Consider the following 16,733-nt stretch of genomic DNA (forward strand, 5'->3'; position numbering starts at 1 on the left):
TGTGTGCTCAATTCTAGTCAGCTCTATTCTACGCTAGTCTGTGTACTCAATTCTACTTAGTTCTATTCTTCTCTACTCTGTTCTACTCTAGTCTGTGTACCCAATTCTACTCAGCTCTATTCTACTCTAGTCTGTGTGCTCAATTCTACTCAGCTCTATTCTACGCTAGTCTGTGTGCTCAATTCTACTCAGCTCTATTCTACGCTAGTCTGTGTGCTCAATTCTACTCAGCTCTATTCTACGCTAGTCTGTGTGCTCAATTCTACTCAGCTCTATTCTACGCTAGTCTGTGTGCTCAATTCTACTCAGCTCTATTCTACGCTAGTCTGTGTACTCAATTCTACTCAGCTCTATTCTACTCTAGTCTGTGTACTCAATTCTACTCAGTTCTATTCTATGCTAGTCTGTGTGCTCAATTCTACTCAGTTCTATTCTACTCTAGTCTGTGTGCTCAATTCTACTCAGTTCTATTCTACTCTCGTCTGTGTACTCAATTCTACTCAGCTCTATTCTACGCTAGTCTGTGTGCTCAATTCTACTCAGCTCTATTCTACGCTAGTCTGTGTACTCAATTCTACTCAGCTCTATTCTACGCTAGTCTGTGTACTCAATTCTACTCAGCTCTATTCTACGCTAGTCTGTGTACTCAATTCTACTCAGCTCTATTCTACGCTAGTCTGTGTGCTCAATTCTACTCAGCTCTATTCTACGCTAGTCTGTGCGCTCAATTCTACTCAGCTCTATTCTACGCTAGTCTGTGTACTCAATTCTACTCAGCTCTATTCTACTCTCGTCTGTGTACTCAATTCTACTCAGCTCTATTCTACTCTAGTCTGTGTACTCAATTCTACTCAGCTCTGTTCTACTCTAGTCTGTGTGCTCAATTCTACTCAGCTCTATTCTACGCTAGTCTGTGTACTCAATTCTACTCAGCTCTATTCTACGCTAGTCTGTGTACTCAATTCTACTCAGCTCTATTCTACGCTAGTCTGTGTACTCAATTCTACTCAGCTCTATTCTACGCTAGTCTGTGTACTCAATTCTACTCAGCTCTATTCTACGCTAGTCTGTGTACTCAATTCTACTCAGCTCTATTCTACGCTAGTCTGTGTACTCAATTCTACTCAGCTCTATTCTACGCTAGTCTGTGTACTCAATTCTACTTAGTTCTATTCTTCTCTACTCTGTTCTACTCTAGTCTGTGTACTCAATTCTACTCAGCTCTATTCTACTCTAGTCTGTGTATTCAATTCTACTCAGTTCTATTCTACTCTAGTCTGTGTGCTCAATTCTACTCAGTTCTATTCTACTCTAGTCTGTGTGCTCAATTCTACTCAGTTCTATTCTACTCTAGTCTGTGTGCTCAATTCTACTCAGTTCTATTCTACTCTAGTCTGTGTGCTCAATTCTACTCAGCTCTATTCTACTCTAGTCTGTGTACTCAATTCTACTCAGTTCTATTCTACTCTAGTCTGTGTGCTCAATTCTAGTCAGCTCTATTCTTCTCTCCTCGGTTCTACTCTAGTCTGTGTACTCAAATCTACTCAGCTCTATTCTACTCTAGTCTGTGTACTCAATTCTACTTAGTTATATTCTTCTCTACTCTGTTCTACTTTAGTCTGTGCACTCAATTCTACTCAGCTCTATTCTACTCTAGTCTGTGTGCTCAATTCTACTCAGCTCTATTCTCCTCCCTCGGTTCTACTCTAGTCTGTGTACTCAATTCTACTCAGCTCTATTCTTCTCTCCTCGGTTCTACTCTAGTCTATGTACTCAATTCTACTCAGCTCTATTCTTCTCTCCTCGGTTCTACTCTAGTCTGTGTACTCAATTCTACTCAGCTCTATTCTTCTCTCCTCTATTCTACTTCATGCTATTCTACTCTATCCTACCCTACTCTATTCTTCTCTCCTCGGTTCTACTCTAGTCTGTGTACTCAATTCTACTCGGCTCTAATCTACTATAAGATATATAAAGTTTTCTACCTATCGATTGTCTATTCTGATACATCCCTATTCTGTTCTAGTGTACTCTGTTATACTCTACACTACTCGACTCGGTTCTAGTCTACTCGGTACTATTCTACTCTATTTTGTTTTTACTTTAAGGTCCGTGGTGCCGTGACCAAAGACGACTTCTTTCCGCAAGATATGAACACTGTATTATTTTCCACTGGGACACAGATCTATTTCTATTCGATTCTATACTCTAGGTGTCTCGAGGAAATTCTTCCTATCTTCATGCAACACGTGCAACACGTTTTCACACGCAGATGATCCTGGCGAGGCGGTGAATAAGCTATGCAAATGAACAGATCGCGTCATTTTTGGCGACCTTTGCGGAGACTGGATTTGGCGACGTTTCCTGGAAAAGACTTGGCAACGCGGTAGGACCTGGAGGTCTGAGAAACCCGTGGAGAAGAAAGCGAATGTTGATTTTTTTTTTTTTCCCAGCACGAAATGGTGGAAGTGTAAAAAATAAAAAATAAAATAATAAATAAATAAATAAAACCCCACCACGTCAGATCATTTACAGTACAAACTCTCCATGCGCGTTCAAAGTGCAGTGAGGACAGAAAGCGCAGTGAGCCGCTTACATAACTCCTGTGTGTGTGTGTGTGTGCGAAGTTAAGGATCTGGTCAAAGGAAACACAATGCTCCGTCTGATTTTGCTGTATTTGTCGGGGTTGTTATGTTTCGCACCTGTGCGCTCGCACCCGCAGTGTTTGGACTTCAAGCCGCCGTTTCAGCCGCTGCAGGAGCTGCAGTTCTGCGTCATGTACAAACACTTCGGCTGCTGCGACTTCGCCAGAGACCAGGAGCTCATGAAGAAGTTTTACCGCATCCTGGACAACTTCGACTACTACGGCTATGAGAATTGTGCCGGGTACGTGCAAGACCTTCTGTGTCAGGTCAGTACAGTAGACAACACACACACACACACACACACACACACAATCCAAATATTCAAATCTCATTAAAAATAGGCAAAACCATCATACATATTTAAGACTATTATTATTATTATTATTATTATTATTATTAAGAACCATTTACTCTCACGTTCTTTAGAGAACCGTCTATTTACTGGTGCTTTAAAGAACCCAGAAATGGTTCTTCATAGCAGTTCCACAAGGAACCGTTTTATCAACAACAAAAAAAAAACACCTTAGTTAGTGCTTTAAGGAACCAAAGTAAGGTTCTTAGGAGAGAGTGGTGAAAGAAGAACCTTTTCCAGTCCCACAAAGAACCTTATAGGGTTCACTTTAACCTGTCAACGGGTGATACGTTGAAGAACCAATACCCTGTTCCGAAAAAAAAAACAAAAACTATAATGAACCATAAAGAATTTCTTTAATCGCCAAAGAACCATACAGCTCAACTCAAGAACCCTATACAATGAAAAATGGTCCTTGACAAGAAGAAGGTTCTTTGCAGAACCTATGGCGCTGTGAAGAACCGTTAAAGAACCTATATTTTTAAGAGTGTAGAAAGATTGCTGAGAATGGTCCCTTGAAGGATGCCCTAAAGGTCGCACCTCCCCAAAATGGTTTATTTCCCAAGGTTGAGTGCATAATCTCATCCGGATGCTGTAGGTTTGCACCTAAAAACTGCTGCTGTAATCGTAAAGACTACCCTGTGTTCATCCCGGGATTCAGGAATCTGCTCGTACTGAACATCCTTTCAGCACTCTTGAAAGGATGTTTGTCGTGGATCATTTGTAAATGGTTTATAATCCCACTATCCGGTGTCACCCAGGACAGATTGCTGAGCTGTATCATCCTGCAGCGCTTGCCTGGTTTCCCACTGATGCTATGCAGGGTTGAGGCTGGCCAGTACCTGGATGGGAGGCCTCTAGGGGAAAACTAAGGTTGCTGCTGGAAGTGGTATTAGTGATACCAGCAGGGGTCATTAAAAATCCCACAACACTTATTGTAAAAAAGTAGGGGTATAACCCTGATGAAATTGGCCCTTCTCTATCATGGCCCCCTAATAATCCACATCTCTGAATTGGCTACATCACTCTCCTCTCCACCATTAGCTGGTGTGTAGTGGGAGTTCTGGTGCATTATGGCTGCTGTCGAATCATCCAGGTGGATGCTACACACTGGTGGTGGTTGAGGAGATCCCCCCATACTATGTAAAGCACTATATAAATGTAAGGAATTATTATTATTTACAGGATGGGTGCCATTTTGATTTTGGTTCATCTAAAGAACCAGAGGGAGTTCTTCCTCATCACTGTTTTTCCTCCAAACGTCTGGTTTATTCATTTGGGATCTAAATCTACAAAACTATTTTGAACTGGGTTCTTAGTTTGGTGCTTCAAAGGAACCCTTGGAAGTTCTAACCCTTAAAAACCAGATGATTTGCATGCACTACCACTTGTAGAAACCTAGAAGTGTTTACAACCCAAAGAACCCATGCATGAGAAGACCTTGCATGCACCATGACCTTGTTAAGTACTATCTATGCTGTCATATGCCTTTAAAATAGCCTTAATAATAATAATGAATCCAGAACCATTGGCTAAACCTCACTGACCCCTGATGGTCTCTGAACCACATTTTGAGAGAACGTCGAGGACTTAGATGGCTCATTTCCAGCTGTGAATTTCGTGTCGATGTCCCTTTAAATAGAGACGAGTAAAGTGGGGTGAAAAAAATGATTTCCTGTTCGAAGCTGTGCCGTGTTGTTCTGTCCGTCATAATGTGTTCCACTCATTTATTTTGTCTTCCATACGGCAAGCCGTCACTTTAAACGACAAACCCAAAACAGTGAGTATTCCCAGTGTGTCCTTTGGGATTACCTTATCTCTGCTCGAGCAGAAAAACAAAATAATTACCATGGCATGTCTGCTGCTACAGCTCAAGCTGGATTTGCACTGTATGACTTTTTGGCCTGATTTGTCGCAGACAGAAATCACACATGGTAAAAAAGGAATTATTTGGTTTTGAGTTGAGATGTTATGGCTGATTTTGACACACTGCTGTAATCAAACAGCCTAAAACTTGTACACATTTTGTCTTGTTTACTGAGTCCTTAGCTTTAAGGAGTATCGAATCATTTGTGTACGTACAGAACAAATGTATTGGACTTTCCGCAATTCCCGGAGCTCCCTGCTCACTCTTTCCCGTTTTCTCGCATCAGGAATGCTCACCATACGCTGCTCATCTTTTTGATGCTGAAGATCCCAGTACACCCCTGAGATCCATTCCAGGACTCTGTCCAGACTACTGCTCCATTTTCTACTCTAAATGCAGATCCACCATTCCTCTGCTGTCAGACGACCCACGCCTGTCACAGCTAGAGCACGACCGCACCAGACTCTGTCGGTATCTGGAGCTGGACGATTCAGACTACTGCTTCCCTCGCGTCCTGAGCAACGAGGTCTTGAACAAAAACCTGGGACGCGTCACGGCGGATAGAGATGGCTGCCTCCAGCTGTGCTTGGAGGAAGTAGCTAACGGACTTAGGAACCCTTTAGCTATGGTGCACGCCAACGACGGCACACACAGGTTCTTTATCGCAGAGCAAGTCGGCCTGGTTTGGGTGTATCTTCCAAATAAGTCGAAGTTGGGGAAGCCATTTTTGAACATCACGAAGACTGTGCTGACGTCTCCATGGGAAGGCGATGAAAGGGGATTCCTGGGTCTCGCTTTCCATCCCAGGTTTAAGTACAACGGAAAGCTCTACGTCTACTACTCCGTCGAGGTGGGCTTCGACGAGAGGATCCGAATCAGCGAGTTTCGGATCTCCGCTGCAGATATGAACGTTGTTGACCATACTTCTGAAAGGTAAGATCTTCTACTTAATCATGCACATACCTTCAGAGCGGTTTTGCTTCTGTAAAAGACATATCTGATTTCATCAGGAAGGACATTTCTGTACTCTGAAAGCCACAAAACCACACGAAATCAGACACGTAGTGCGTTTACTTGTACACTCAAGTGTTTTTGGGAACTGCCAGATGTGTCATGTGCCTCGTCGAATCACTCGTTGTTTTCTCAGAGTTATATTAGAGATCGATGAACCTGCTTCGAATCACAACGGAGGCCAGCTGCTCTTTGCTGATGATGGCTACTTGTACATCTTCACTGGTGACGGTGGCATGGCCGGAGACCCTTTTGGAAAATTTGGGAATGCGCAAAACAAGTAAGTCTGGATAATTAAAAAGTAAGTTATCCTTACTGAGTTGTTTACTGAATTTCTTACAAGCGAAGTCCCCAGTAACTTAAAAAATAAGCGAACAATTTTCTTTTATGGCTCGATGGTTTAAATGAACAGCCAAAATGTACCCGATCTAATGTCTTTGTGATTTATTTCTAGGTCTGCTCTGCTGGGTAAGGTCCTCCGCATCGACGTGGACGATAACGAGAAGGGACCGCTGTACAAAATCCCTCCTGACAACCCGTTTGTGCACGAGCGCGACGCTCGGCCTGAAGTGTATGCCTACGGCGTGAGGAACATGTGGAGGTGCTCTGTGGACAGAGGCGACCCTTTCACCAAGGACGGCAAAGGACGCATCTTCTGCGGCGACGTGGGCCAGAATAAATACGAGGAGGTTGATCTGGTGGAGAAAGGCAGGAACTATGGCTGGAGAGCAAAAGAAGGCTTCTCTTGTTATGACAAGAAACTGTGTGCCAACAGCTCTTTAGGTGGGCTTCCTATGAAAAGACTGTTAGAACTGAAGCATTCCTGCTCGGCGCTGTTACTGAAATCATTACAATGCCATTTCCTGTCTTTATTTTTTCTTTGTTTTCAGGCGATGTTCTTCCGATTTACGCATATCCTCATAAGATGGGGAAATCGGTAACAGGAGGATACGTCTACCGAGGCTGTGAATACCCCAATTTAAACGGAATGTACATATTCGGAGATTTTATGAGTGGGTACGTTTTAAAAAAAGTCTCTCACGTTGCACGTGTGAGTCAAAGACGTGTACAAAGAAAATGACTCATGTACAGTATTATTATTACTATTAACTTATTGACTGAGTAATTCTGTCCTGGTGTACGTGTTCTGCCGTGGTTCTCGAAAGTATAACCTGGGTTTATTAAAGTATAATGGGTTTATTATAAACACACAGCTGACTTTTCATGACCAAAATGACTTCACTGTGTGTTTCCTGCAGACGCTTGATGAGCCTAAAGGAGAACCGTAACACACGCCGATGGGAGTACAGTGAGATCTGCATGGGCTTGGGCCAGACCTGTGCGTTTCCAGGCCTCATTAACAATTACTACCCGTATGTCATTTCTTTTGGTGAGGATGAAGCAGGTAGGAATCCGAAATAACCTGTACATCATTTCTAATCTGCTGCCACTCTGATTGATAGTTTTATGGTTGAAGGCATGGTTTTACATAGACAGAGGTGCATTTGCATTACTTTGCATCACTTACAGTATTGTTCGGAAGTCAGAGACCACCATTTTTTTTTTTGTCAAATGGTCATTCAGTACTTATGGTTAATTATTTGGTGGCAAAAAGGAAAGATGGGAAAATGTACAGCACGGTAATTATGCAAATTAGCTCAAACTCTAAGTGGGTGGGGCTAAATGGTTCTTGAGGCTTTTTTGCTTGGGAGAACGAGAACCCAAGGAATAAGTGGGAAGAATTTTTTCTTTATAGGACGTAAATGTCAAACCTTAAACTATTGCACCATTATCAGGCCTGTGTGGGTCCCTTCGTGTGCCTGAGTAGAGGGGGCCATACTGCACCGTTCCTCCACATTTGGTGGTTCTATGACTTATAGCCTTTGCTCTCAATACCATTTTTAGCAGAGAATCAGAAGAAGAAGAAAAATCCTAACAAACGCAATAGTGTTCCAGCACCGTTGGTGCTAATAGTATGTGCACCCCTGACCATCACACCCATATGTGCTTGCTGAACGTCTCATTCCAGATTTAATCCCTCTTTGCTGTTATAATAAGATCCACTCTTCTGAGAAGGCTTTCCATTAGATTTTGGGGCGTGGCTGTAGGGATTTGTCTTCATTCAGACACAAGAGTATTAGTGAGGTCAGGCACTGATGTTGAGATGTTGAGGAGGCCTGGGGTGCAGTCGGCATTCCAGTTTATTCCAAAGGTGTTCAGTGGGGTTGAGAGGTCAGTGCTCTGTGCAGGACACTCGAGTTCTTCTTGAGTAATGCTAGAACAGGTTTGGGCCTCTTAGTTCCAGTGAAGGGAAACTGTAATGCTACAGCATACAGAGACATTCTATACAATTGTGTGCTTCAAACTTTGTGGGAACTGTTAGCGGAAGAACCGCATATGGATGTGATGTTCAGGTGTCCACAAAATTTGTTCCATATCACGAAGAAGCAAGGCTGGGGATGATTACTTTCTGGTGCATTACTGTAGATTCATGCAATCACTGAAAAATAAATAAATAAATAAATAAATAAATAAATAAATACACTTGGGATGGTATTGAAATCAAACTAATTATTCCTTTTCCAGCTCACATACTGTGTCCTGTAATATTTGAGTAATTGTTACACTGAATTAGAACAAAAATAAATAAATAAATTATAGAACCAGTGCTCTAATGAACGCTGCACTGTGATTAGGTGAACTCTACTTCCTGTCTACTGAAGTTCCAAGTGCAACGTCACCCACCGGGGTTGTGTATAAAATCGTCGATCCGTCACGGTAAGGATTTTTTCGCCGCTGCACTGCATGTAAACCACAATGCCGAATTTGCAGAATCAGCATGATTTCCTTCTTACCGGCATGAAGCATGACGTTTCTTTCCCGGAATTTAGCATCTGCTCATAATTCTGTTGTACAAATCACTAAAAAAAGAAGTTGAAAGCATGCTGACAAAGAATCGTGAAGTTTTTAATTTGGGTTGTTGATTTTAATGTACAATGGATTTCTGTCTTCACTTGCCAAAGGCATGAAAAGATTGGCTTGTACCTACTGTACAGTCTGTGAAAACTTAAAAAAAAAAGAAAAAGAAAAAAAAAAGGGTCAAAAGCCCGGCTTTGGCAGCGCAGCACAGAGCTGTCATCTAAATCTTACTCTCTTTCTGGCACAGATTAAGTCCACTGGCCAACTTCCACACAGCTGTTTTCTCTTTCTTTCACTGTTTGCAGCTTTTCTTCTCCACATTCATTTCAATACTCTTGAAATTCTGTATTGAAGCCATGATGAGTTAAAAACACACGGTCGTGTCGGTCCGTGAACAGATAAAAGAGTGTTGCGTGCTTTATTACAGACGTGCTCCACCTGGAAAATGTCATTACACCCCCCTTCCAGTGCAAGTCAAGAGCAGGCTTGTAGCATTCAAGCCAAAGGAAAGTAGGTCTTCTGGCTTGTTCTTAATAATAATTATATTCCTAAGTAGTGTTCTGTTTAGAAAAAGTATATCTTGGCAGTGCTCTCCTTGGTTTCGACAATGTTTTCTGAATGTACTACTAGTGTAATTAACTACGAGCTAATAACATTACACTCACAGAAATAGCGGTACCAGGCTGTACTTTTGCTTGTCACTGAAGTGGTACCATTAAGAATGCACCTTTTATACATTTTATGTGCATCTTTCAGTTGGAAATGTGAAAGTAGTGTTCTTTTAAAAATAACTTAAGGTACCTGCACTGATTAACCTTTAATCGAGAAAAGATATTTAAAGGTACGACACATCATGGCCGCGATTAGCTATGAGGATATCGTGGTATCATTCGGTATTGTGGTATATTAAATGTATGATTACGACTAAAACACGTGCACTTTGCCAGGTAAATTTACAAAACTTGCCCGCTTAATGGTACCACCCCACTTTATTTCTGACAGTGTAGCATTATTATATCTTTTCAAAGTCTTATTAAACAATTTTAATACATCTCTCCCAAGCATTAATTGGCGTTGAAATACCAACAAAACGACCACGACTCTCAGAAACAGCTGAGTTTGAAAACAAACCAACAGAACCTCCGCATGAAACGACAAAAGATTGGATTCAGGAGTTGTTGGACATCCTAAGACAAGAGGAGGACACCATGGGTATGACCACACCATTTCCGACGACTACAACCACTACCACCAAGGCCACACCTAGACATTCCCGTAAAGGCAGACGGAAAAAAGTTAAGAAGTCTGAAAATGGTGCGGTGAGACTGATGGGAGATGAGCAAGGCCGGAAAGACCGTGGCAGAGTGGAAATCTACGCCAACGGGGAATGGGGGACCGTCTGCGATGATCTCTGGAACACCCAAAACGCCGCAGTGGTGTGTCGACAGCTAGGATTCAGCTACGCTCTCAAAGCCTCTAGAAATGCCGAGTTTGGGGAAGGGAAGCATCTGAGGATACTTCTGGATGACGTGCAGTGTGAGGGAACAGAGGAAACCCTTCTGAATTGCCAGCATTCAGGTGTAGGCATACACAACTGCGGTCATCACGAGGACGCAGGCGTCATATGCAGCAATTCAGAACAAGTCGAATATTAGCATTCAGGACGGCCTCTGTGTGAAATACAGATGGAGAAACAGACGTAAATTGTGAAAAAAAAATAGCACATAGGTCTACCTCATCAACTGAAATAATGAGAAATGTCACAATAACCGTTAATGAACGTGTAACTGAGCTCCATCATGTTTAATGAAGCAAATACATGTATGTGAATACTTGGATTTTGTATTATATATTGAAATAAAGTAATTATATGAATTAACACAAATCTCGATTATGAAGTTATTTCATAAAACATGCAAATAATTTAATGTTATTTACAACATTTTATAGCTAACCGTTGCTAATTGTTTGTAACTGTTTGTGACGGTTTGTTAAGTAGACTCTTGAATTTGTGGATTGTTTTCAATTACATTTTAGACTGTTTACAGTCTGTAACCAATGTAAATGGTTAAGGTATATTAAACATTTAAATAATATCTTATTATCCCGGAATCGTCGAAAGAAATGCTGGTGTTATGAAATAGTTGCTAGCGCTGTTGCTAGCTAGCTAACACTTGCTGCACAAGTAATAGGTAGGCTAAGTGTTAAGTTAATACAAAGTATTTATTATAACTTATACAAACAAGCACTGGAGTATTTAAACGCCGTTTAGTTTGAGAGATTTAGTTTAACTAAAGCAGTGTTTGCGCTGTCTTGGTTGTAGTGAATCCTAGGGCTGTTCTGGAGTCGACTCCGACTCTGGTTCATTCAGGAGTCGTTTTTTTGAGACGACTCTTATTCTGATTCTAAGTCTAGATGTTTTGATCACAGGAGTCGATTTTTGGTAAACAAATGAGCACTTTATTTAGTCTGTATGCAAACAACCAGAGTCGTTTTCACTCTATAGAATCGAATCTAAACCATGGCGACTCTCAAATTAAAGTGAAGAACCGAATTTTGGAGTGAACGATGTTTATGGAGTCGACTCTGATATTGATTCCCGATGTTCAGAATGACAGGTATAGATTCACATAATAAAATTCGCATGTCGTTAAACTAATTCCAGCCGACTCGTCATCATGGTGAGGGAACGGGTAGGTCTGTGTCAGACAGTGAGAGTGAAATATCTTACTTTATCACTTTATTTCATTAGCATGCAAACTAGAGCTGAATGAATTGTTAAAGAATCGACTCTTTTGTGATCGCCTCCCACATCCAGTGGTTACAGCTAGCTAAGCTAGCGCAGGCCACGATTAAGACGATGTAGCACTATAATATAACACGAAAGCTAAATGTAATTTAAAAATCATTGACTAGAAGATAAATATTAGTTTGGACTTATAAGCATATTTGTTCGGCTCGCATGCATGGCTCCATAGCTCAGTGGTTAGAGCACTGGTCTTGTAAACCAGGGGTCGCGAGTTCGATCCTCGCTGGGGCCTCGACCTTTTTTAATTGTTATTTTTATCTTCTTAATAAAATAAATGTTTAAAATTATGATAATTAGATTGGAACATTAGATAATTGTTTGAACCAAGTGTTCTCCAGGACCAGGTTTCTACAATATGGTACTTCTATGAGATGCAATAACGCATTACATCACGATATTTAAATATAATACTAATGTTCTGACACTGATACTAACAGACTACAATGTAATAACATATTAGCTTATTATGCTTTTGTCTTTTATTCTCCCCAGGACTTATTTTATTTTTAAAACGCTCAGAAAAGGTTGTTCAATCATTTAAAAGTGAAGTTGTAAGGCCATCTACTGGTGAAACAGGAGTACAGGAGTGTAAGTCAATATATCACCAACAGGTGGCGCTGGTGCACTGTACTGTAATAACACTACAGCATTTTCTCACAATAGACAGCCCTTAATGATTTTCTATCACCCTTTTTTAATGACATTTTTATATTGATACTACATAACATTGTGTGCGTTTTTGCAGTCTAACAGGGAGCATTATCCTGCTGAAAGAGGCCGCTGATATTAGGGAATACCGTTACCATGGAGGGGTGAATTTGGACTGCAACAATGTTTAGGTAGGTTGTACGTGTCAAAGTAACATCCACATGAATGCCAGGACACAAGATTTCCCAGCAGAACATTGCCCAGAGCATCACCCTGCCTCCGCCGGCTCGCCTTCTTCCCATAGTACATCCTGGTGCCGTCTCTTCACCAGGTAAGCGACACACACACACACACACACACACACACACACACACACACACACACATGCACCCGGCCTCCACATGATGTAAAGGAAAACGTGATTCACCAGACAAGGCCACCTTCTTCCATTGCTCCATGGTCCAGATCTGATGCTCATGTGCCCACTGTAGGAGCTTTCGGTGGTGGACAGGGGGTCAGCATGGGCACTCTGCAGCTACGCAGCTCCATACGCAGCAACCTCTGATGCTCTGTGTGTTCTGACTCCTTTCTATCAGAACCTTTCCAGCAATGGAAATATGTTCAATAATCTTGGTGTTATTCTGCAGTTAGGACTGTTTACACAGCGGCTCCTGCCCACATGCCGAAGACAGAAAGCACCTGAACTGCATCTTTATTGGCAACGATGCGAGAATCGCAGGATTCCACAGCTGATGGACAGCTGATTATTAACACTGGGCCAGACGCATGGGCCTCTTAAACACAAGGCCTCGTTGACGGAGAAAGGCTTCTCTATACATTATGATGCCTATTTATGTATTTGTTTGTTTGTTTATTGTGTTAAGCCATACCAGGGAAGCATCTTTGGCTGGACTTTCAGGTATATATCTGAGGTATGTGACGTGTGTTTGAAATTTCCCACCAATTGAAATCAGTCCAATACATGTAGTAGCGCTCATATTGCACATCACGAGTTATAATCCGAGTTACTAAGTACATCAACTTCATAAAAATGTACGAATTTGATCTGATAAGTAAAGAGCTTAGGTTTTTTATCATCTTTAAGTCTGTCTTGTCTATAAATAGAGGAGATCTCTGACAGGATCAGCGAGTGGGATTAGGGGTTCGAGATGAATCTGTCCCCAAGCTGGAAGTCGATCCTACATGCAGCTGTTTACTCACAGTTTGAGGTCCGTCTCTTCTCGGTATCATCTCCTCCTCATCTCTCAACACGAGTGAAAACCTCCTGAGGAGTTTAGGAGGATGCCAGATTAGGGAAGGAGTACTCTTGTGTAGCCATTACTTGCTTTTTTTTTTTTTCAAGCATGGAGGTCATTTGATGTGAGCTGAAGGAGCCCACTTGCGTTTCTCAAACGCTGCAGGCCTGCTCACATTCCTGGCTGATCGGACTGGTATGTGGAGACCTTTGGAATCAGGGGATGACTGCTGTAAAAGCTTGACAAACACGAACATAAAGCAGCAATTAAGAAAATAAACAGTGCTAAGGTCCAGGGTTGGCGTCACCCGCAAACATCGGGTCAACAATGGGAGGTCTATGTTTACCGCCCTCTCATAGAACAAATCCAATCCATTCTGTAAAGAACCAGGTGAGTTATCTTCTCCCACCGTGACAGATGAATGGGAATCGTCAAGGTCAGCTGTGTGGCATAGAGTGTGACGGGTCAACGATAAACATCTCTTGAGTGCTGGATTTCTCTGGGGACAAAACAGACAATAGGTAGACCCTTAAAGTTCCAGCCACTCCAACATGCCGACATGTTTTTGCACGTCTTGTGCAAACGTTTGATGGCTCGCACACGAGTTCTCACATCTGGGTGGTCAACGGATAGCGCGGACTAAGAAAAACTAAGACACAATTAAGCAATTAACTTCTTATCAATGTTCTATAGCATGAGTCAACATCAGTTTTGGTTTAAGAAATATACAAAACGCGGTTAACTAGCATTCGTCCTAATATCATGCGCCCGTTAAGGACTTCCTTTTTGAAATAATTGCATTAAAATGACGATCATTTTTATTTCATAATTTACTTTCCGTCTACCATTTGAAAGTAGCAGGTTTGTACGTTTAAAGTGACCTCATCAGTCAGTATCACTGAAAATAAACAAGAATCAGGGGGAAATGAGCGAACTTACTTTTCTTCTTCCCATGATCTTCAGGAAATTCAGATGATGCGAGAACTTCCTGTTGAACATGTGACGTGTGGAAGATTCCAAATATTTCTTAGGGGTGAACGTGTTCATGTGTACCTATGGGGTCCATGGAATTGAACTGACCTCTTATTCTTGTTTTATTTCATGTATAATGTTAAATCAATTTTTAGTAGCCTATACTTTCTAACTCTCCGTTCTGCTGTCCCTGCTGAAAAAAACCCAATAGAACCAATCACAGAAATTCTAATGGTTTCCACTACAAATACCATTATAAACCATCACTTAACTATAAAACCCTTTATCAAATGGCAAGGTGTTCTATTGGTCCTTAATGGTATCCATTAGACATAACATGCCACCAATAGAAGGCAACAGTTTACCAGTACAGACCCAAAAGGATCCGACCATTACAGTTTCCAGTAAAACCAATACAATTCCCATTATAAACATTAAAACCATTACAACTTCTATGATGGTTTCTAATGTTTTGGGGGTTTTTTTTTTGGGGGGGGGGGTATTTACCAGGGGTAATATGTGAATTTCACTCTGGGATGAATACAGCTATCTAAGGTGTACTAAAGTGAGGGTAACTAAAGGTAACTAAAGTGTACCTGGTTAAAAAAAAGTTTGAAAACTCCTGCTTGATTTAAAATGGTGGGTGTTACTTAGCTTTGTTACCTCAGTCACTACTTACTTACTTACTTACTTACTCTCTCTCTCTCTCTCTCTCTCTCAGGACTCAGTTCAGGGATTTTCTGAGGTAATTAAATCAGCTAGCAATAGCTAGCTAGCTGAAGTTCAATAAAAGTCATTCGGTTACATACACGAACTAGCTAATATTAACTTGCTAGCCCTGCAGCTTAACTCGAAATAAAATGAATGTTATTTAGAATAAATAAATAAATAAAAACAATTTTATCGTGTGAGGTAATGGTTTGATGGTTACTTTAGCAGCTAGCTACTTACTTAGCCTGTCAGCCAGGTTGAGGCGCGCGCGACAGCTAACGCAAAAAGAAAAGAAACATCCCTAGTTCTTCACTAGTGGCTCACCAATGAGCTGTCACTCCAAATTGGGATATATTTTAATTTTCCCCCGAACTTTTTCCCTGTAGTGAGATCCTCAGCACTCTAGCCAACTCTTTTCAGGGGAAAATGTACACTCAGAAACTCACTAGAAGTCGCCAGATGACGTCGCGGAGAAAAGAGTCTCATTTGCATATTGGTTGACTCATTAGGTTATATTTCCTTATCCAAATGTTACATGAAGAACTTAGTCTTTCTGAAGACAGGTATACTCAGATATAATTTCATCTATAACATGTCTGCTCATGTTAGTAATAAAAAATATCAATCAAAACATGTATATAAAAAATACACTTTTAGACTTTAAGCCCCGCCCACTTTGCACAATCATGTTGTTATGTATGGCTGAAAAGACTTTCCTGATATGTCCATTATGTGTCATTGTGATATACATGTAAATTTTATTTATACATCTTATAAAACACTCAAACTAGAAAGGAAATCATACTTGCATTGTATTTTAACACCAAATCAGTTTGTTTTTTTTTGAATATTCAGAACCAAAAATCTCTGTTTACTTCCTGCATTTATGAAATTTTACATGTTCGTGTTCATTCAAAGGAAATTTACACCAAATGTTAATTATTGTGGGATTTCGGTTAGACTTTATGGCATAAAATATTTATATTTTTTTCGATTAACAATAAAGAAATTCCTTTAAATTCATTTAAAGGGACTTTTTCCCTTTAAAAAGTCTTTCTCTTCAATAGTGAAATAAATATTTGTAATAAATATATTTTAATTATTTTAACAACATCACACGATTAGTTTTTTGGTTTTATTAACTTTATCAAGTGTATCAATTTATCAAACGTATGCATTATTTAATTATTTTTTGTTTTGTTTGTTTATTTTAAATGACCCTTTTCACATGTGGTGTCTTAAAATTAAAACAAATACAGAACCCAGTCTAGGCTAAAACAGTTGAATGCTTGTACAAGATGTAGAACTTTCTAAATCGACAGGCAACATGGCTGATGAGCAATTAGAGACACTTCCTTTATCCTGATTGGTTGAATGTTGGTGGGCCACATCATGTGGTTTTTCCGAGTCTTTGGAGACTGGAGTTTCTCCTCTGACCAGATACCTAACTGAAGCTGGCGGAGTGTGACGAGAGCTTGGCCAAATAACATAAAAAAGTGTCCTTAAAAATGATTGACCCTTCCCTTAAATATCAAAATACAAA

The 16,733-nt window shown here is 40.7% G+C and overlaps 1 protein-coding gene and 1 non-coding gene across 2 annotated transcripts; both read left to right on the forward strand.

Moving 5' to 3' along the window:
- Window positions 1-2,590: 2,590 nt before the first annotated feature.
- hhipl1 (HHIP-like 1) lies at window positions 2,591-10,669 on the forward strand. The gene is made up of 9 exons (XM_053632351.1): window positions 2,591-2,911; window positions 5,151-5,797; window positions 6,012-6,155; window positions 6,330-6,658; window positions 6,766-6,892; window positions 7,135-7,280; window positions 8,572-8,653; window positions 9,222-9,304; window positions 9,857-10,669. The coding sequence occupies exons 1-9, from the start codon at window positions 2,654-2,656 to the stop codon at window positions 10,447-10,449; spliced, it is 2,409 nt and encodes an 802-aa protein (XP_053488326.1). The 5' UTR covers window positions 2,591-2,653; the 3' UTR covers window positions 10,450-10,669.
- A 1,093-nt stretch (window positions 10,670-11,762) lies between these two features.
- trnat-ugu (transfer RNA threonine (anticodon UGU)) lies at window positions 11,763-11,835 on the forward strand. Its single transcript has one exon. It is a non-coding gene; the product is annotated as a tRNA-Thr (tRNA).
- The last annotated feature ends 4,898 nt before the right edge of the window (window positions 11,836-16,733 follow it).

The sequence above is a fragment of the Ictalurus furcatus genome, chromosome 9 (assembly GCF_023375685.1).
Source record: "Ictalurus furcatus strain D&B chromosome 9, Billie_1.0, whole genome shotgun sequence".
Taxonomy (NCBI): domain Eukaryota; kingdom Metazoa; phylum Chordata; class Actinopteri; order Siluriformes; family Ictaluridae; genus Ictalurus; species Ictalurus furcatus.